We start from the raw sequence: 21,915 nt of genomic DNA, 5'->3' as shown, positions 1-21,915 counted from the left end.
TTTAGTTTCATTATAAAGAGTTTTCATTGTTAAAATTCAAGTATATGTATGAGTATATCAATATATTCATAGTATAGTATATCTATCTAAAATAAATCACGCTTAGGTTTTGCATACGATAATATAATATGTATTTTTTTTTTGGCTTTGATATGCAATAAAGTATTTCTAAATATCAGCCCCCTCTAAAATTATGGAGAATTTCCGCCTATGACTTTAGCCTGAAAATTATATCTGAAACTGTATAACTATAATTTTAAATATTATTTGACAAAATTATATCATAGAATAGTCAATATGAAATTTGTTATTTTGCTCGATTATCATCCAAAGATATTGAAAACTACCTTTTTATCTATTCGGCTACATTTTGAAAAATGTGAAGGACAAGTCACATTAAATGCCCCTCCCTTTACTGTATTAATCGTTTATTAGTACCTATATGAACAGTAACACCTATTTGTATTATTTAGTTTAATGATAACGTTATTATAATAGGATTTTTATCTTTTAGGCACAAATTATAAAGAAATAGTTACCAACACTCGAAGCTATCGTATAACGTTTAATACATTACAATATACGATAAAACTAAAAAGTCTACTCACTCCATAGCGAGAGAAAGCAAGGTTACCCACAGACAAATAATATTCAAGAGGGGTGTGTTATCAATATAATAATATGTGTAGATACTAGATACTATGTATGCAAATGAAAAACGTAATATACAAAAAATGCATACAATCGTCTAAACAATATATATACAAATATTGTGTTTTTATAATATTGCACGCAATGTTGTCTACGTAACATCCAGACGGACTTATAGTCCCCGGCCCTCGCTCCACTACACCTTATCATCAAACTTTTACAAGCGGCGTACAAGAGAAGGTCTATAATTATAGTCACGTTAAACGTTTTACTGTTTTAGTTTTATTATATTATATTTTTAGTCACTCGTCGCTCGTCAGACCGTTCGGACTTGCTTTTGTTCAAATACAGAATCTAACGCCAATAGTCGTAACTAATTTTTTTGTTTACTCGTTGACACATAGGTACTTAAATGTCGTGAAAATCCCCGTCAAGTTTATCGACAGTTCATCCAAGTTCTTGAGATCATATTCAAGCGTTATTCTTATGTTATGAATACTACGTGCGGCGTGCGCCCTCCGCAGATTAATAACATTTAGGTATGTATCGATGATTTTTAATTTCATACAAAACTGTATAGAATATTTTGACCCGATGTTACTCAAATATTGTAATACCACTAATATCTATAGATGCGATTTGTAGCGTTTATTTAGAAAAGCGGTTTTGGAAATATTTTCGTTAGATCGATTTTAAAAATATTTCATACAATGTGCTATATTATGTTCGTATGAAACGATAAGCATCATCGCGTGTAAATATTTTTACCCATATGATAATATTATGTTTCTCGGAGGATTACCACTAGGAATGGATACACATTATCAATTTTTAATAAGTGGTTTGTTGGAATGGCGAAGCCGTGAAGATGAAGTAGACTATTTCAGAAACCGTAATAAAAGCATTTAGCTCCTTCGTGCGAAATGTTCATACTGATTACTGACGTCTGACGACCGACTTTATTCTGAGATGTTTATGAAGTGTATGATTTGAAATAAAGGGATGAGCATAACATTTCGCATGAATCAAAATAGCAGTATCAAATTAAATAAGTAGTTAATTGTTTAAGAGCAAATTTATATATATGTATATATATATATATTATATACATTTTATTTAAGTTAGTGTTCTAAATCCCTTTCGCTTCCTCGCGTAATAACTAAATCCCTCATGTACCCAACCACCCAGATGGGATTTAACTTTGTGAAATTAAAATAAATATTAAATGTCAAAAACGTTAAGACCTTTTTATTGATTGCAACATTTGACATTATATATATATATTTTCGGTACTTATACCTATTTAATATTTCCATTTTAAAAAGTTCTATTGTAGCAAAACAATATTGAATATTATATTATAATATACTAAAATATACTTATCACCGAATTTCGGTCATCGTTGATCGTTGTTATAAATGTATGTGATAAAGTGTATGGTCGTATTTCGTATACCTAATATATATTATAGGGTGGTTGGCCGGGATTTTAAATATTTTTCGAAAAATCAAAATCAAATAATATAAATGATCTAAAATAAATGTTTCGGTCCTGGGCACTAGCTGAGTATAAAGTATTTTATTTATTACTGTTATATTATACAACGAGTGCAATACGATTGTCCGTAAATATCGCGCACTCGGTGATCGATTGAGTGCAGGAATGTAAATTTTCTCACCCCCTCCTTAAGATGGTTTCACTGCGTCGTGTCAATTATAAAAATTAAAACGATAACAAAAAGCACTAAAACCGTTTCGGGATAGACGTCCAAAACAAACCAAGGTCGGTTTTGTCATAATACGCGTATTATACGCATAATCGTATAATGTGTATGCATTCAATATTATTGGTAATTTATTGCTATAATAATTAATAATATGTATAGCTGCTGCAGTGCTTGAAAAACCGAAGTCAAAAAGAATAGTAGAAGTATAAGTGGGGCCAAGCTCTGATGACATAATTATACAACATTAAGCTCCTATTCGCTTATTATAATATTACCTATTACCCACAAATGCCCGCAAACCGCTAAGGTGTTTTCATTTTTACAAAGTCTTTCGAAAAACATAAATATAAAAATAAACCATTTTTATTGGTGATTGTTCTGAACGATGTAGTTAATTATTATTAATTTTTAATAATGAAATAAAATATTCAGGTAAAATACAATATAGTTATAGATATATAAATAGATAATTATTATACAGTGTGATAAATTATGCCATTATTTTTGAATATTGTTTTATTTTTAATCAAACTTCTTAGTGTAATCGATGCCCGCTCACCGTGCCCGATCAGTTGTTCGCATAGTTATGCGATTTGTATATTTTATTATTGTATATAATAGTGTACTGTACTACTGTGTACATAATATATATAAATTAATATAAAATATATTTTATATTAATAGGTTCTTATTAAAATATGACATTTTAGTCAAAAATAATTGTATCCGTAAGCTAAGATTGTTATTACTAACTACTGATTATACTTACTCCATAACTCCAGATTCCAATTTAAAAATGTCTTCCATTCAACAAATGTCACTACTTAATAAACAGTAATTAATATATTTCCATATTTTATTCTAAGTCTCTAAGAATCTCATGACTAAGACGGGAAAATATTTAAATATTTAAAATCCATTTACTTTTACACGTAAATCAAAATTAATATTTTTATGAAAGCAGAATTATTTTAGCAATTATAATTTTTTTAAATTAATATTATCTAGATTTCGCTTTCAGTCCTATTATCGACGTTGCCACCAAAAACGATACGTGGATCGCATCACTATTTTTAACCACAGTTTTTTTTGTCAAATATTTTATGTTTACTCAACTGTCATTGATTTTTAAATTTTAATCACTTTCTAAGAAATCATAAGTTAAAAATAAGAAATATCAGTATATAACACCTAAGTATACATTATCATGTTGGTAGCTGGCAGGCTTTATAATATATACCTATAAAGGGTATTTTATTACATATGTAAGCCCTGGATAAGTATAATATTTAATTTAGTAAGCGATCACTGTAGGTACATTTTAATTTTATCCCCATTTATATACCTTAATTAAATACTACAATGCCAATGCGTCTGTAATCTAATAAGAATTTTAACTCCATAAATAATTATTTTAGTATAAAATGGACCACCTCCCCCCTCGAAAAAAAAATGAATTATTAATTATGCATTTATGCATTCAGTGTCGGTCTGGCCCACCCGGCTACCCGGCGATCGCCGGGGGCCCTTGGATATTTTTCAATATTAGGGGCCCATAGCCAATTGTAAACGTAATAAAAAATTAGCATGTTCTTAAAATTCTAATTAGTTAAAACTCCAATAAATATGTAAGCATTGAACAAAATTGTAATAACTATTTACCAAAAATATTTCAAATTCTTTTTAAACTTACAATTAAAACGGGCTTGTTCAATACACTGTACATAGCATTAAAATATGTTCTTATACTTCCATGCACACACGTTAAGAGTGAACGAGTGTTTTCAAAACTACAAATTTTAAAAAACAAACATAAATCTTCATTTATCCAGCAATATTTGGATCCTTTAACTAATATATTTGTTTAAGATGATATCAGGCACGCCCGGAGGTTTGATGACTGAATGATATCATCTATCATTCAATGTATAAGCAAAGATAAAGTTATTGATATGTTATAGGATCATCATGCATGCAATTCATTGCAAAGAATTAAAAAATTACTTTTTTAATAATTTAATAATTTAATGTTAATTTTTAATTCAAATTTTGTATTTTATTTGTAAGATTGTTAAGTAACAATGTTGGTTTACATTTTTATATTTATAATATTATATTTTTATATTAACAAAGACGTTGGAAAAAACGACCTAATTTTATTAATTATGTATAAAATAGTTTTAATATTTTATTAAATGACAGCTCAATTTTTTTTCGTTTAAGTTAAAATTAAGTTTGTAGGGGGCCCATTCGAAATTAGTTAACCAGGTGCCCAGTCATGAGCCAGACCGACACTGTATGCATTTATGCCACTGTAGAGCTATGTTCCCCATTATCGTGTCACTATACGTTTATTAACTGGCTTACTTGGTACACAATATAAACCCAATCATATTTTTAATTTTTTTATAATTAATTTTTTTTTTGAAGGTTCAGCATCAACAATATATATTTTAATGTAATTATTACTTAAATATTTTTGTATTATAGTCAATAATAATGACATTTTGTACAAGTAAAATAATTATTTATTATTGTGATTATGGTCTTTGCTCAGTTTGCTCGACCGCACAGTTTAAGATGGAAAACTTCTATCTTAAACCAAATCCATCCCAATTCCCATCCTATTGACCTATTCATTTAGTAATAATTATTAATTTATTATAAGGTCATGGTCCGTCCGGCGAATTTCATTATCAACAGATGTTAACATAAGATTGCTCAAGTTTCGCGTTATCAGTTTGTGAGATAACGTAATCTCTTGGGGACCCAGTGGTGGAAAAGAAAACGAACGGCATGAGTTTTTCTAGTTCGCATCGTATCGTTTTTTACCGAAAAATTAATTAAAAATAGCAAAGCTAACGTTCCTCGATATAATGATTAATAACAATTATTACTCGTTTGGATTTTAGAAGTGGTCTGCAGCCGTGTCCCATCGGTCGCCGCCGAATCTTGTCGACGAAGACCGACTCCTACTCCTCTCCGCTGCCTCGGTCGTTTCTACATTATTCATAATTATGATGCCATCGTTTTGAGTGTTACCTCCGAAGGTCTTGAGTCTTGACGTCTTGTACGGTTATTTATCCGTTCGCGTTCGTGTGGCGTAGACGTAGACGGCCGGCGCCTACTCGTACGTTGTGACCACCCATTATTGACGTTTTCCATACTCTCGACTTTGTTCCGCAAAAATGGCGGATCGCCAGGGAGAAGAGCTGCGGTTACGCGACGTGGACAGTGATTCGTCTGCGTTGGTGGCGGAGGCGGTGGACGGCGCGCTGGACAAACCGACTGTCCGGCAAACCGTTTGGCGGGTGACCAAAGGCCTGGTACCCGTGGTCACCATCTACGCTCTCGGCTTTTGGCGCGTAGCGTCCGTCAGCGCCTGGGTGCTGGTGCCGTTCTTCTTCTGCTTGTCAGTCGTCCGCGATCTGTTGCGCGACTCCGGCCGGATCAAGCGTCGGCGCGCTCAACTGGCCGCTGCTGCCGACGAGAAAGACCTGATCACCGCCAACGTCGCCGAACTCCCGTCTTGGGTGTTCTTCCCGGACATCCACCGCGCCGAATGGCTCAACCAGGTAAGTCGGCTATCCTCGACATAGGTGCTCGTCACTGAGAGACAATGGTCAGTGCACCGGCGTTTGCTTTGCGTTTGATTGCTCAGTTTATGTTTCGTTTCAGATCATCAAGCAGATGTGGCCTTTGATTAGTGTGTACGCTCAGAGTACCATCAAAAACACTGTTGAACCGATGGTCGCCGAGAGCCTACGTGAATACAAAATCAACAATTTCGCGTTTGATAAGTTACGGCTGGGATCTATAGTGAGTACCATCCACTTACCTACATGCCTGTTAAAGTTGCTGTCGTCAGTAGAAAGTGATGACATTTCACAGGTGCACTATTTATAACTAACTCTTTTATTTAAGCCGCCTAAAATCGGAGGCGTCAAAGTGTATGATAAAGTGTCACGCGATCAAATAATGTTGGACATTGACATTATGTGAGTAGTGTCATCAATTATTACCATTTTACATTATATTTTACAACCAATAATTGAAATTAACAAAATTTCATTCACATTTTATAGATTTGCTAGTGATAGTGACATATCGTTCTATGTAAGCGGAATCCCTTGCGGTATCAAAGACTTCCAAGTAATGACAAGTAAATTTTAAATTTTAAAACAAATTTTATTAATACTAGAAATGTCAACAAACAGATTCGCGGTATGATGAGAGTTATTATGAAACCATTGCTCACTACTTCACCTCTGGTAGGAGGAATGCAGATATTTTTCTTAAATCAACCAGATATTGATTATGATCTGATGGGCGTTGCCGACGTTCTGGATATGCCCGGCCTCAAGTAATTGTGGTACATCATAATATCAAATGTTACTTCATTATAAACATAATTATTGTTTTAGTGATGTATTAAAAAAAGTTATTGCTCAACAAATAGCTGCTACAATGGTTTTACCAAACAAATTGCCTATTGTACTGAGTAATGAAATTGCTGCCCATGTTGTTAAGTTACCTGAACCAGAGGTTGGTATCAGATGGAAAATTCTACATTCTTTAGCCGCTTCTAAGTAATTTTATTTGAATATTAATTATTTATGTTCTAGGGTGTTCTACGTGTACACATCTTCCAAGCAAAAAATTTGGTTGCCAAAGACATGAGTTTGATAAGAAAGGGTAAATCAGATCCATACGTCATTGTGACACTGGGTGCACAGCAATATAAAACTCATACAATAAACAATGAACTGAATCCTAAATGGGATTATTGGTGTGAGGTAATGGATATTATTGTATAGATCCAAATATGTCACACTTCTAATACTGTTTAATTACTGTCAATGTATAGTTTGCATCATTTTCTCCCAGAGGACAGGTGTTGAAGCTTAAACTTTACGATGAAGACGAAATGGTGGGCAAAAAACATTCAAATCTAGGAAGGTAAAATACCATCATAAAATAATTAATATATTAAATATATATTTTGTTTATATTTTTATTCATTTTTATTTTGTAGAGCTTCAATACAAATTGGAAATGTTGCTAAAACTGGATATTTTGATAAAGTATGTAAAATAGCTTGAATATTTAACTTCTTAAATAATTTTTGGTTTTTTTTTTTTATAAAAATTTTTAAACCAATTGTTCATAGTGGATCAACTTAGAGGACACTAAACATGGCATGATTCATGTGCGTATGCTTTGGTTGGACTTAACTCTGGAACAAAGTGCATTAAAGAGGGTAAAAGAAGAGTGAAATCACTTGTCATATTCATGGTATATTTAATATTGTACTTTTTAGGCACTTACTGAAACCCAAGAACTGCGAATAACAAACCTGAGTTCAGCTGTGGTGATGGTATACATAGACTCAGCCTTAAATTTGCCAGTGTGTACTCAAATGAAATTTTGTTTTAAGAATTATATATATATTCTATCATTAATGTTGGTGTATTATAGAATGCTCGGGCCCAAAGCAAACCAGATCCATTAGTACGAGTTACAGTTGGTCAAATTACCCAAACAACCGTTGGAAAGTTACGCACTGAACGTCCTGTCTATGAACAAGGATTCACGTTTTTGGTTAGCAACCCTGAAACAGATACCATTGAATTTAAGGTATTTGAATTATTTTATTGTTGGCATATAATACCTTGACTATTATTTTTTTATTTATATATGTAGGTTATTGATCAAAAGACAAACACTCAATTGGGATTGTATGTATACGAATTATCAGCATTAATGCTGACCCAAAATATGCGAGTTGATACTCAACCTTATGATCTGATAATTGACAGCAAGAACCAACAACATGACAGCAAATTATTGTTTTGTTTGCAACTCAAAGTATGTTTATACATTCAGACTAATTTAATACAGTTTTGTTCCTACAATAGAGTTTTGGGGTTTCTACCCCTCCCCCTTCCTTTTACTTTTAATGAATGTTATAAAAACGTATAACCATTTTGAAAAACAATACATGATTATATTATATTTTTAATATAACACTCGCATGGGACATTTCTTTTGTATGCCGCTGTTTTAACAAATGAACGGGCATAAGTCACTACTTACTTATTTTCATCTTTTTTTAGTTTTTGAAGAAATTGCCAGTATTGGTCGATGTTAATGACGACACATCTACAGTAACAAAACCACTATCAAGACAGACCTCTGTCCAGTCAACAAAATCTGTCAACAGTGTCATAACGTCAGCAGACGTGTCTGAGATTCAGTCGTCTGCTGTTGGTGTTAACACGCCCACAGATGGTATGAGTAGGACTTCGTCAATTAAAAGAGATTCAACAGTATCTCGAAGTTCGCATGCAGGTGGCGGTGATCAAGAACCACTCATTGAACAAGCCGAAACTACCGACCTATTATCCGAACCGTATGAATCACACTTTGTCGACGTATTTATTGTCCTATGGATTGACATCTCTTTTTATTTTTATTTTTTAATTAAACAGAGAAGAACCCAGTCCCGGCAATGGTGTTTTAGGCAGCATACAACTTACATTGACGTTCAGTGTGGCCAGACAACGTCTCAATGTTACTGTACACAAAGTTGTGTAAGGATACTGCCATGATTATTTCATTAGCGTTGGCGCTTTATGTTCGATAATTATTAATGATTGTGGGCACACTTTGCTTGTTTTCAGTAACCTACCAATCAAAGAACCTTCGGACATCCCCGATCCTTATGTAAAGTTGTATGTGCTACCCAAGAAAGACAACAGTAACACTAAACGGAAAACCGAAGTAAGACTCAATTGCTGGATGAACGATACAAGAAACATTATTGTTATGTTCTAATAAAATATGACGTATTTGTATTTTTTCAATGAGTAGACTTACAAGGACAACTGCAATCCGGTGTACGAAGAAACGTTCGAGTACATCATGGGAGTGGCGGAGTTGAACAGCAAGCAGTTGGAAGTGACTGTCCTGACTAAGAAGACGTGGCACAGTCCCGTTTTGGGTCAAATAGTGTTGAACATTAGTGACTATGTCAACATAAACACTCCCAGTTTTACCGGTTGGTTTGATTTAGAAAGTGAAATCAAAGAAGGCACTGTTGGCTAATTCAGTCGCTTAGGGCCTTAAATATAATATTATAATTAATTTTATGAACGGCGTACATGTTTCATTATTTTAATACATTATGGTGCTTAAATATTATGATTAACCTTAAGGTCGCATAATATGTGTTAATTTTTTAAACCATTAGTCACATTGTATCGTTTATTATTATTATTTTATTTGTCAATTTTGCATTGTTAAATTTATTTTTTACTATTATTTATATATTTACATGTTATTTTTTACAACTGTTACATTATATTTTTCTTATGTACTTCCTAACTTAATTCAAAAAACTATTCCGTCTTCTTAAAGTATTATGTGTTGAAAAGCCATTGATTCATACTTATATTAACTTTTTTTGTTGAACAACTAATTAAATAATGCCACGCTTTTTAATTATTAATTAAGAATTACTTTTTAATTTCTTACACATTTATTTGTATAGAATAATGTTTTATAGTGTCACTTTTTCACTGAAGAAATAGATTAAGTCAATTTTAAATTGCTATTATTTCTATAAATTGTATTTGTGTCGTGACGTCGGATTTGTTGAACTTCTCATTGGTTACCTCTTACGAACGTATTGTATAAAATATGCAATTCAATAGAAGCCATCATAGGTGTAAATTTGGCTAAAAAGCTGGAGAACTGGAAATATCTGTTGACATGTTTTAACATAATTGATTACACTTACGATTTAAAGTAGTGCTCTGTGGGACCTTTTAACGGTGATAAGTCCTCGTGAATTTACGCCTATAATTACACAACTTGCCACGGTGTACTCACTATGTAGTGCATTTAGCGCAATGAGATAAAAACTTTTGTATTGTAAATTGAAAACAATTGTAACTAATGAAGCAATGAAAAGAAAACTAATTTTCACATACTCATTGATCACGTGCATTGTGAAGGGAGTATATACATTTAGGACAATATTCATAAATTAAAGAATTTTGCATATAAGAGCATATCTCGTGGTAAATTATTGTCTGTAAAAAAAAAGTAGTTTATTTCTCGAGTGTGAAGGTTATTTGTTGCAAAAATGTAAATGATCAGCTAACTAACTTGCTTTTAACAACGAAATTTACATTTAATTAACATCATGCTAATATTGACGTATGACCGTACATTTTAGATATTTTTTTTTAATGTTACACAATTCAACAGTCTATTAAATCTGTATTTTTTCAAGAAAAAAATGTTTTCCATTTGACTTTGGCTATTTATTTAAGAAATTAAATTGTAATTTATTGTCTCCCAAGCATTTAATCACACTGGTTGCTTTGCTTGAACACCCTAAATCAATGAGTACAATTGTTTTGAAGTTACTGTAGAATGTTTACTTGCACTTCATAAACAAATTAGAGGTAATTTCTTTCATTTGATTACGCTATACATATAATTTTGGAACAAAATATTTGTCCGCCATGTCCAGAACTTTAGAACTCAGAAGTCCACCTCTACAAATGAGCAAGGATAGTGATCAAACGTCCTGTTTTAATTAAATAATAGTACTTAATTTTACCTATGTCCTGACAAACTTCTTATAACCTGTTTTAAAGATGATTCTCTGTTCATTCTCCGTATTCCTATTGTCTATTGAGAGGACACACATCAATACTTTACCAACAACCAAAGGATAAAATAACTGCCACTCCCTCCTCAGTTATATAAATAACCAAATTAAATAAGTAAAAATAATGACTAAAAAATTAAAATTAGTTGTCAGTATATTCTTTTGGTAAAAATACAATGTACAGAGTAAGAGGAACGATTAATTTAATCTTCTTCTTCTTCAGCAGCATTGCCATCGTCCTTGGCAGTCTTGGCCTTCCTCAAGTTCTTCCTCTTAACACGTCCAGGACGACCACCACCAAATGGTGATTTGAGGGAGAAGTCAATGTGTTTTTGGGAATCCAGACGAACAATGAATGATGGTACATTTACTACCTGTTTACGCACACTGTAAAATGAAAAACAAAATTGAAAAACTCATACTGAGATAAGCCATATCACGTAAAGTTTCATAATTTGTATGTATCAGAAAAGACTTGTATAAAATCATAAGCAACTCACATTTTTGGTCTTAATAACATGGATTTATCAAAAGGACCAGTAACATAACCACAATAATTAAATGCTTGTTTTACAGACGTTAAAATGACATTATATATAATGAACATTTTAAGTGGCCTGATAAAAATTAAAATTGTACTCTTTGCCAACATCGAGAGACAGTTGGTTTTCAATTTTTCATCTAATTAGGAAAACAATTATTTGACTATTAGCCTTTTAAGTAAAAGAAACTGTATTTAATATTTAACAACCCCTCCCTACCCAGTACCCTCATCACAACTAGTAACAAATAGCATTCATACAAGCTGTAAAAAAGTTGTTACTTTGTCATGAAAAAGACAGAAAATAGTAGTTCTGACCTTTGATTAACCAAAGTCTATTTATTTAGCCCATTGTGATTAGGATTATATAAATTGTATTATGAATATCCTTGCCCAAGAACAAATGGCATAATTATATATTCAAATAAAGGTAGAAAAAATAGTAGAATACAGTGCTTAAGATGTCACTTTGTCATGAAAAAGACAGAAGATTTTCATTCCGACCTTTGATTAACCAAAGTATAATATTATTGCCTTATCATGATTAAGATTTGCTCATATAAAATTTAAGAACATCTTTGCCCAAGAATAATAGGCTATATTTATTCATTTATTTAATATAATATATTGTAGCATTGTCATGAAAAAGATCAGAAAACATTTGTCTGAACTTGGATTAACACAGTGCAAATATTTTAGCCTAATTGTGATTAGGATTATCTTGGTAGAATTAACCAGCATCCTTGCCCAAAACAATTGGCATACACTTATTAAAAAGTAAGAATACATACCGAATGTGTCTTTGACGGATCAAGACTCGTGCATGATGAATGGATTTGGCTAATCCTAATTTGAAGACCTAAAATAATATACATATTTCTTTAATAAAAGTATTAACATTGAATATTTTTTTTTTTTTTTAAATAAGCTGTAAATTCTCAGATATTTTATTATCAACAAAAATATTTTTCAGAAGAGGTGTCAGAAAATAATTGTAAATTCATCATATTAATTTATCAGCTTATTAAAAATAAATTTTTTTACCAATACTATAAATTTACCTGAGTTTGAAGTCTGCGTTCCAAGAAATCTTCAATTTTCAAACCCAAAACGTAATCAAGCTTCATGCGGCTTTCATCCAACACTCCAATACGTACCAACCTACGCAACAAAGCGTTACCTGAAAAATTCACTCTATTATTCACATAACTCAGTAAGAAAATGTGGGAGTACAATAGATAAATATGTTTATTACAAAATATAATTGTACTCAGCAAGGTTTAAAATAGCAACATTGTCGGAATTTCAGACGAGAGGTGTCAGAATATAATTTTGGTTTCATCATTGTAACAATATTTTGCAAACCAGATCAAACAGTAGGTCAGGCCGAGAATAAATTTATACACACCTTCAAAAAGTCGCTTTTGGTCCTTCTCTTCGAGGGTCAACAGTTCACGGGCGGCTTTACGGATCTTGGCCAATGTGTATTTCACACGCCATACTTCACGTTTGTTCCTAAGACCATATTCTCCAATGATCTTCAACTCTTGGTCCAAACGTGCTTTTTCATACGGACGACGAGGCGTCACGTACGTTTTACTGTACACGGACGGGATGCGTCCGTTGACCATTTTTGTGAATAGTTACCTGAAACTAAAAAACGGTCGAGATTGTTCAATACACAACGATAATAATATGTAGGAACAATTCGAAGGGCTTATTAATTAATTTAATATCAAAGACCTACGAGGTCGTAGAAGGGACTATCACACCATAACCAAGGGCCGATAGATTAAAAAAAAAAAATGTTTACACGAACAGTGTTCATTGAACAGGAAACATGGCGAAAGTCCTCTTAAATCTACGAACTAGGTTCATTGAAATCGGTCAACGCAAAAAAATCACAAATGAGAAAAAATAAATTATTATAGTAACCAGAGAAACGATAACGGCGGCGACAAACTCGTGTCGGTGATTTTTCATCCGTTTCAATCGAGTGTGGCGATGGCCGAAAACCATAGAAAACCCTACGAAACTGCCGTCGACCATAGGTACCTAATAGTTGGTGCAGAAGAATAAAAAAATGTTGATCCAAAATACTTACAGCGAATAAGCAGAAAATGAACGGCAAGACTTGACCGTCGAACGTGCGCATCCAGAAAGAACAGACAACAGAACGATATTGGATTCAGCGTCACCAGTCACCACTATAGTGAAATCACTGAAATCGTTCATCAATGGGTGGCGGTGCGCCGGAGCGGGGTGGTAGGAGCGTATCGGCAAAGAACAATGGTATCGGCGTTGCAGTGAGAGGGTGACCAGTAAAAGAAGACCAAAACCATGGTTGATACGAGTAGAGTGAGAGGTACAACTGCCGAAACTTCCATGTTGTTAGTTAGAAAGAGATGAAACATGAAAGAAGATTTCATAGAAGAATAAATTCTTTGTCATGGCACAAAATACAGACTGCAGTTATCACATTATACATTTTGTTATTATTTGTGATAATTCTATACATTTTTAAAATATGTTTGAAATACCTATACCTATACCAACAGTACCAACATGGCAACATCCAACACTGTTCAGTCTGCTTCAGACGTAACGTAACATCTAACAACTAACATGGTATAAATGTTATTTAGGTCTATGACCTATGCACAAAAAAAAAATATAAAAATATCAATTTCTACCACGGTTTAAGATATATCTTAAACCGTGATTTCTACTAAGCTCTAATATAACTATTAACTACAATAATGTACAACTAATATTTACAATTTTTATATAAAAAAGTTTTGATTTCTATTGTGACTCGTAAAATCCTTGTGTGAGCACATTTTCAAAATGAAAATTATGACAATTCCTTTTTTAATGCATCTATTGTATAAGGTTATTGGTGGTACGAAAGTAACAATAAAAATATCAAGTTTCTTGCTGTCCTGGATTATTTATTTATATCTATCATCCAACTTATTTTGCAACAGCTTGTAGGTTGAATTACTCATAACATGAACACTTCTTCAATGATTAGAACTGTGACTGGATATTATGATTCATACTTAAAAAATTATAAACTTCATATAAATATTTTTGTAATTACTTCTGGCATTCAGCAGTATCAAATACTCAATTAAATTTTTTTTTTACCTATGAAATAGGTTTTTTCAAATATATACAATAATATATGTTGGTATATGACGACTTATGTTTAAGCATTTATATTATATATGCAAATTATAAATGACTCTAGTACAAGAATGTTTATATGTATAAAATAGCTTACATTATGAAATATCAAGTTTATTATTTCTACAGGAGTTTTTGCCAAAAAAAAATATATAAGTACTTTTCCATGAGAAGTTAATATTGAATCCAAATAAAATACAGTATCTTAATAAATAATTGCATTAACTATTTAGATAATATATCAATTTTAAAAATAATTGTATTATAGATTTTTATTATTTGAGTATCTCAAAAATAATTGATAATTAATATTGAAAACTTAAGCACATAAGTCAAATACAATATTATCTTAAAACATATAGAAACAGTTTCAGTTGATTTAAAACCTGTTAAATTCGTGAAGATTATTTTTTTACCTATGGTTTTACGTTTATACAATATAACTTAAATATATCATCTCTGTAAAATATTTAGAGGGGCCCAAATATTTGGTATCAAACATCCTTTTACACCTATCCAACTGTTACACGAATGTAACACAAACATAGTTTATTGTCTATACGTATAGAATGTATTTTGTATAGTAATAAATGTAAGTTTCTCATTAATAATAGGTATGGGCATAAAAAAGAAATCAATGGATTACTAACACAATGTTTAAGTTAATTTTATTAATATGTTACACTCTTTGTTTACACTTTATTTTCATAAACTAGGGCATTTGTTGAACGAAGTGAATTGATTTTACAATGATGTGTGTTTTTTTTTAATATTAATATTTTTGAATTCATTGTATTTTTATATCTTAACTAATAAATTTAAAATTACATCTCTATCATAAATTATATGAATATAAAAAAAATTATCAGTCTCTTAGTGCGATGGAGTGTATGATATTTTTAGTAAATCCATCTTTAGCCAACACAAACAAACTGGATGGTTTACCCACACGAGAACATGCCACGTATAATTGTCCGTGTGAAAAACACTGTGTGCCCAGATCTAAGCCACAAACAGTCATCGTTTGGCGGTTTGGCCTAGAGACTTATTGATTGTCATTGCGAATGCTAATCTGATTGGAAATTGAACCCCTTTGAATTCAATCGGAAATATGTAGTGATAATAGGGATACTTCATACGTGGTAGTAATACATCTTCTCCGCGAAACTTGCCATTCAAAATGCTGGAAGAAATGTCGATCTGCTCTACAACAGTAGGTTATAAGTGGGTTACTGTAATGGATGGAATTAAATTTGAATCCAATGATATTATATCATTGCATACGAAAAACGATTCTGAGCGGAAAAGATTTAACTGTCTAGGATATATTATAATATTATGGACTATTAAACATTTTCAAATCTTAGATTTTGCACGCGAAAATTTTCTATGAATTTCTAGTTTAAAATAATTTGCAAATTTTCGTGATTTTTACGTATGTTGTCAAAATTCAAACTTTGAATGCTTATAAAAAAAAATTGTGACTATATATTTCTTTTATTTTTCAACCGCTATTGTAAAAATATGTTTAGAGCCTTGTATTAAATTTTCAAGCTTTTCTACCCAACAAATACATTTTTATTGATATTTATAGAAAAAAAAAAACTAATAATGATCGAAATTTGCATATACCTATAAATAGTTCAACTTCAGTCGAACATTTTTGAAAATTGCATGGTGGATAGAATATACTTCTATAAACATTCGGTGAAAAATGCATGTATCTATGGTTATTTGTTTTAATGTTATACCAAAAACCAAAATCGATTTTGTCAAAAACTGATTGTGCTTAAAATTTCCCGTTTTTCCCTTATTTTTCAGTTAGTTTATCCCGCTTATTTAGAAAAATATTAAGACTCCCTAAAGTAGCAATTAGATTCACTTTCTGATCTAACTAGTAACTGAAATAAAAAATCGTAGCACTTTTACTGCCCCTAACATGATGACTGACAAGAAAAAAAAAACACATTATGGTAAAATCATAATACATACCTTGCTCCGCTCAGAACCTAAAATATTTTACTTAATATTAATTAATACATTAATATACTTTACCATACCTTGCAATATTTATATAACACACGGATGGCTCAGTGCCGGCGGGAGATTTTGCGGGGCCCAGGGCAGATTTTTTTCATGGGCCCTATACAAATTAAATAAGAAAAATACAATTTTTTTCTATTTTACATAACCCCTAAAAAATATTTTATTTTTTATGTACACAATTAAACAAAGTATATTAAATGTACAATTTTCAATTTGGATTTATTTTTTAAAATGAAAAAATGAAAAAAAAAATGAAATGACAACAGAAAGTGCACTCCGATTGTGTCTTCGTGGTCATGCGGACACCCATCACATACAAGATAAGGAGTACACAATCATTCTTCAACTATAAATGAATAATAATACGATAAACTATACGTATTTTCGGAAAGAAAAACACGCAACTCTGGTTATAATTGAATTATTGGAATTTTATGTACACATAATAAATTACATTGTTTTCAGCGAATTATTTTAGACGTCGCCGTTGCCGTTGTTAGTCAGTCTTATAATTTATTTTTACTCTCACGCGTATTATTATATAAGCTGATAATATTCATCAATCATCATCGTAAATTTAAAACAACAATCGCATTTCTGATTTCTATCGAAATTATAATTAAATATTCATAAAATTATTCGTAATATAATATATTGGTTACATTTTTTTTTTGATATGCACTTCATTAAAAACCCACGAGGCACCACTACAGATGGGACTTGTATTTTTAATATTAAAAACAAATTTATAGTATTACAAATTATTACATGCCATTTTAGGCGCGGGGCCCTGTGCAGCTGCCCCTTCTGCCCTGCCCTTCCGCCGGCGCTGGGATGGCTACTAGTAATTTATTAGTTATTATTTATTAATAATTACTAGCCAATTTTCTTCGCTCGCTATTAGGCAGAGCACACTATTAAACAGAACGAGAAACTTATCTCATGACTTAGCTTTGGCTGTACATAAAAAATCGGCGGGCAAAAAAAAAGGCTACCCGTATTTATTTTATAACATATGGATGGTTAATATTATAATAAATAATTGTTGCTAAGATATGGTTGCCATTGAAAATAATATATTGTTTAATTTATAATTTTGTCTACATTTCATGATTCATTATATTTTTGACTGTCTTAGCGTGTGAACAAAAAATAAAAGTTAATTTTGTTTCATTATTATTCTATACTATTGTAATACTTTATTAATCAGTTAATATAATATTATTACTAACAATATTATATCATGTCGAATACTGCTGAGCAAAGTATTATAGTGTCCACTGAAACTGTCTTGATGGACGGTTCTCTAACGAAGCTGGAAAATGGCCCGATCGGAGAAATCGTAGCGGCTGGTCTTTGCGGCGACCTCGAAGATCGGCGTTCAAATTCAATATCGGACATCGCCAAACATTTGGGTTCGGATAACGATGAAACTGATATTGTATTTCAGACTTCCACCTTGATACCAGAACCCAATAAAATTGAAACATGCAGGTCCGCTGACGATTTAATGCCAAATACAGGTTTTCCGGTCGAGGAGTTAAGTGGGCCAGCTGTAAAAATGCCAGCTATCGACGTACAACAGTCCTCAAGCTGTGTTTCGATGCCAAATCCCAAATTCGATGAGGTATTTGTTATATTATATCATATTATAAAGTTATATTAGATTTTACTATAAATACCATCATAAAATACACACTATTTTTCCACAGGAACCCATAATTCAGAGATTCGATGATGAAAATCCAATAACCACTGTAGGCAAGCCAAAAGGCCGTTCTGTTTGGAAAAGAACCAAGCGTTTCTTCCGACGGTTGTTTTGTTGTGGTGATGTAAAGGTCCGGCGTTCTAGTTGCGGCATACTCGTCGAGCCGACGAATTCCGCGGGTGATAAAATAGATTTCGGTTCGCTACCAGAAATTGTGGAACCGGAGTTAACGGCTTCACACCAATTCACTGAAGATTTTTTGCAGCAAACGACCTTGAGGGTAGAAGAGTTCAACGACTCGATTGAAACCAACGTTCAACAGTCCGGTTGTGATCGTTTAGACCCACAAACGACTTCACAACTAGAAGAGATCAATGACCCGGTCGAAACAGACGTGCAACCGTTCCGTTGTCATGTTGAAGATCCGCTGAACAAGAGTTCTGAGTCAATGCTGATCCACGATGTGCAAACAGATTCTGCGGGTGATAAAATAGATATCGGTTCGAAGCCAGTTTTGGAGGGACCGTTATTAACGGATTCACCCCTATTTGCTGAGGATTTTCTGCCACAAACGACCTTGAAAGTAGAGGAGCTCAGTGGTCCAATTGAAACAGACGTGCAACAGTCCGGCTGTGACCTTAAAGGTCTACCGTACGAGTGTTTGGTTCCACTGCTGATTCAAGATGTGCAAACGGATTCCGTGGGTGATAAAATTAATATCGGTTTGACTCCAAACTCACACGAACAGATATTGATGGATTCACCCCGGTGTGCAGACGAATTGCAGCAGAAAGCGGCTTTGTCGGTCGAAGAAATAAGTGGCCCGGTTGGAACAGACGTGAAACACTCCAACTCTGATCATTTGGGTTCTGTGTCAGATCTGGTATCCACCGAGGCTAAGCCCAAACGCCGCAAACTGTGGAAACGCTTATTTTGTTGTGCTTGTTAAATATATTCGTCTATAACCACAACCAGGTCTGATGTACAAATTTTAAATTAATAACCGTAAATTTTTAGTTAAGTTATTAAATAGACGTCAGCGCATTTATTTTTATCTGAAGATCCAAACAACAACATGGAACATTTTGTGTTTACAATAATGATCGATGAATCATTTTTGTAATCGTAAAATGTTGCATGTTTCGTTTTGGACCTTCAGATAAAAATAAATGCGCCAACATCGACCATAATATTCATATTTCATTTTATTATTTTTTATCCATACTATTGATTTTATAATATACAAATAAATTGTACCACATGAGTTTTTGATAATTAAAATCTGTCATCTATATGGAACCTATCCGATGACAACATAATTTTAGTCAACAAAACTATTATGGTCCAACTTATTTGTATATTATAAAACCAATGGTTATACGTAACTGCTCAATGTCGAATTGGTTTTCTTCAATGTCTGCTTAGTGTACCAAACAAAATAATCTCTCATTTGTGTTATATTTTCTTAACAGTCAACGGCTCCTACATTTTTATACAATATACAGAAAAACCAGTAACTAATAAAACAATACTATATGTATGAAATATGATTTTTTCAAAAATATTCTTTTTAACATAACAATTAACAATTTTCTGGGAACACGTTAGAAAATAGGATACTTGAAAAAACAAAATTTCGTAAATTTTATTCAATAGTTGTTGAATTGTTTTTTGAGTTTCTGTATAATGCATTATACTTGTATAAACGCTGGGTAAAAATGATCAGTTGTTGTTTCAACAAATAAATTATAATCAATAGTACTACACTGAGCTGACAGTGGAAGAATCCGATGCCGCATAACAGCGTACGACCCACGATTTAGAATAAATCTTTTCATGGTGACAACTATTATCCTATACGCTGTTATGCGGCATTGGGTTCTTCCACTGTCAGCTCAGTGTAGTACTATTGATTATAATTTAATTGTTGAAACAACAACTGATCATCTTTACCCAGCGTTTATACAAGTTTTATGCATTATACAGAAACTCAAAAAACAATTCAACAAATATTAAATAAAACTTACGAAATTTCGTTTTTTCAAATATACTCTTTTCTAACGTTTTCCCAAGAAAATTGTTAATTGTTATGTTAAAAAGATTATTTTTGAAAAAATCATATTTCATACATATAGTATTGTTTTATCAGTTACTGGTTTTTCTGTATATATTGTATAAAAATGTAGGAGCCGTTGACTGTTAAGAAAATATAACACAAATGAGAGATTATTTTGTTTGTTACACTAAGCAGACATTGAAGAAAACCAATTCGACATTGAGCAGTTACGTATAACCATTGATTTTATAATATACAAATAATAGGAGTTTTTGGTGATTAAAATATTATAATAATTATCGTTAAAATTATGAATGCATATTGTGATCAATATCGGCGCATTTTTTTTCTCTTTCTGACCCACTCAGAACGTTGCATATTGTTCGTTCATGACAATTATCACAATATATTATCATTGTTGTAAACTTAAAATGATGTTCAATGTGCTGTCCTTTTAATAACTTGACCAAAAATATACGATTGTTAATTCGATATTCGCATATACATGGCCTGCTTATATAGACAAACATAGCAGCCGGGAAATAAATATTTATTGCAAGTGTTCAAAAATTACTCGTACGGGTTATCTACTACAAATCTTTATAAAACAGTGAATTATAGAAATTATAAATCATATTATTTTCATGGTTATCATTTAAAAAAATAAATATTTATGTTCATGTCACAGTATGAATTATTTACAAAATGGACTGATTATAATAAACACGATGCGAGTGATACAAATATATTATAAAGCTGAAATATATTGCTCAGTCCAATATGAAAAGCTGAGCAATTAATTGTATAGAATCAAAAACCAATTCATTCTGTCTATTAATCACGAAAAGTTTTCAAAACCAATTTCAAGAAAATTTATGAAGTCTAGGTAGGTACTTAGCGCGAATTTGTGATAATAATAGTAATTATTATTTATGTTTTTCTATTATGTGCTTTATTATAACAAATATTACATTATGTGATTCGCATTAATTTTTCTACCTGAAATATTACAAACTGTCCGCCATATACATTTTATTATTATCTGAAATAGTCCGTGGTTTTAATTTTTCCAGGTAACTGCACAAAGTTGTCCTGCAACATCGCATTGTATCACTCAACAATGAACCACTCTGTTATATTATAATTTATAAGAAACGAATCGTTCAGATGTAATTAATGTATAAAATGCGGTTAAGCCCAAAAGCGCAAAAGGTCAATTTTTTTCGATAAACCAAAAGCGCAAAATGAATTTGGGCTTTTGTACCTTAGTAGTGGTATAACGTATAAGAGTGCAAAAATAAATCGTATTACCTAA

General features: G+C 32.0%; 3 protein-coding genes across 6 annotated transcripts; 2 read left to right on the top strand and 1 right to left on the bottom strand.

Moving 5' to 3' along the window:
• The first annotated feature begins 874 nt into the window (after positions 1–874).
• Esyt2 (extended synaptotagmin-like protein 2) lies at positions 875–10,697 on the top strand. 4 transcript variants are annotated; one of them, XM_089222438.1, is made up of 19 exons: positions 875–891; positions 1,056–1,190; positions 5,046–5,952; positions 6,056–6,196; positions 6,302–6,375; positions 6,463–6,529; positions 6,595–6,740; positions 6,802–6,922; positions 7,003–7,173; positions 7,245–7,336; positions 7,413–7,461; positions 7,548–7,637; positions 7,698–7,784; positions 7,856–8,014; positions 8,081–8,245; positions 8,494–8,789; positions 8,869–8,970; positions 9,061–9,160; positions 9,251–10,697. In XM_089222438.1, exons 3-19 carry the CDS (start codon positions 5,566–5,568, stop codon positions 9,482–9,484), a joined length of 2,481 nt encoding a protein of 826 aa, XP_089078564.1. In that variant the 5' UTR covers positions 875–891; positions 1,056–1,190; positions 5,046–5,565; the 3' UTR covers positions 9,485–10,697. The 4 variants fall into 4 exon arrangements, with proteins under 4 accessions (XP_089078564.1, XP_015371350.1, XP_015371351.1 ...); XM_015515864.2 differs by lacking the exon at positions 875–891 and having other exon boundaries at positions 953–1,190; positions 5,046–5,186; positions 5,290–5,952; XM_015515865.2 differs by lacking the exon at positions 875–891 and having other exon boundaries at positions 953–1,190; positions 5,290–5,952.
• Positions 10,698–11,196: 499 nt separating this feature from the next.
• RpS9 (ribosomal protein S9) lies at positions 11,197–13,865 on the bottom strand. Its single transcript, XM_015515833.2, has 5 exons — positions 13,706–13,865; positions 13,010–13,254; positions 12,663–12,781; positions 12,393–12,460; positions 11,197–11,447 (listed from the first exon to the last, which is right to left on the bottom strand). Exons 2-5 carry the CDS (start codon positions 13,230–13,232, stop codon positions 11,264–11,266), a joined length of 594 nt encoding a protein of 197 aa, XP_015371319.1. The 5' UTR covers positions 13,233–13,254; positions 13,706–13,865; the 3' UTR covers positions 11,197–11,263.
• A 4,525-nt stretch (positions 13,866–18,390) lies between these two features.
• LOC149056598 (uncharacterized) lies at positions 18,391–19,604 on the top strand. The gene is made up of 2 exons (XM_089223755.1): positions 18,391–18,463; positions 18,549–19,604. The coding sequence occupies exons 1-2, from the start codon at positions 18,398–18,400 to the stop codon at positions 19,491–19,493; spliced, it is 1,011 nt and encodes a 336-aa protein (XP_089079881.1). The 5' UTR covers positions 18,391–18,397; the 3' UTR covers positions 19,494–19,604.
• The last annotated feature ends 2,311 nt before the right edge of the window (positions 19,605–21,915 follow it).

The sequence above is a fragment of the Diuraphis noxia genome, unplaced genomic scaffold (genome assembly GCF_037042655.1).
Source record: "Diuraphis noxia isolate RWA-SAM2 unplaced genomic scaffold, SU_Dnox_SAM2 contig0003, whole genome shotgun sequence".
Classification (NCBI taxonomy): domain Eukaryota; kingdom Metazoa; phylum Arthropoda; class Insecta; order Hemiptera; family Aphididae; genus Diuraphis; species Diuraphis noxia.
This window is presented reverse-complemented; position numbering and strand designations above follow the sequence as displayed.

Excerpts from the sequence above, each read along its gene's own strand:
- Esyt2 (XM_089222438.1), top strand. The coding sequence starts at position 5,566 with ATGGCGGATCGCCAGGGAGAAGAGCTGCGGTTACGCGACGTGGACAGT. Across the intron at positions 6,530-6,594 it reads GCGGTATCAAAGACTTCCAA|ATTCGCGGTATGATGAGAGT; the intron begins GTAATGACAAGT and ends GTCAACAAACAG. Across the intron at positions 7,337-7,412 it reads AAACATTCAAATCTAGGAAG|AGCTTCAATACAAATTGGAA; the intron begins GTAAAATACCAT and ends TTTATTTTGTAG.
- RpS9 (XM_015515833.2), bottom strand. The coding sequence starts at position 13,232 with ATGGTCAACGGACGCATCCCGTCCGTGTACAGTAAAACGTACGTGACG. Across the intron at positions 12,782-13,009 it reads CCAAAAGCGACTTTTTGAAG|GTAACGCTTTGTTGCGTAGG; the intron begins GTGTGTATAAAT and ends TGAATTTTTCAG. Across the intron at positions 11,448-12,392 it reads ATCCGTCAAAGACACATTCG|TGTGCGTAAACAGGTAGTAA; the intron begins GTATGTATTCTT and ends TTCATTTTACAG.
- LOC149056598 (XM_089223755.1), top strand. The coding sequence starts at position 18,398 with ATGCCAGCTATCGACGTACAACAGTCCTCAAGCTGTGTTTCGATGCCA. Across the intron at positions 18,464-18,548 it reads CAAATCCCAAATTCGATGAG|GAACCCATAATTCAGAGATT; the intron begins GTATTTGTTATA and ends ATTTTTCCACAG.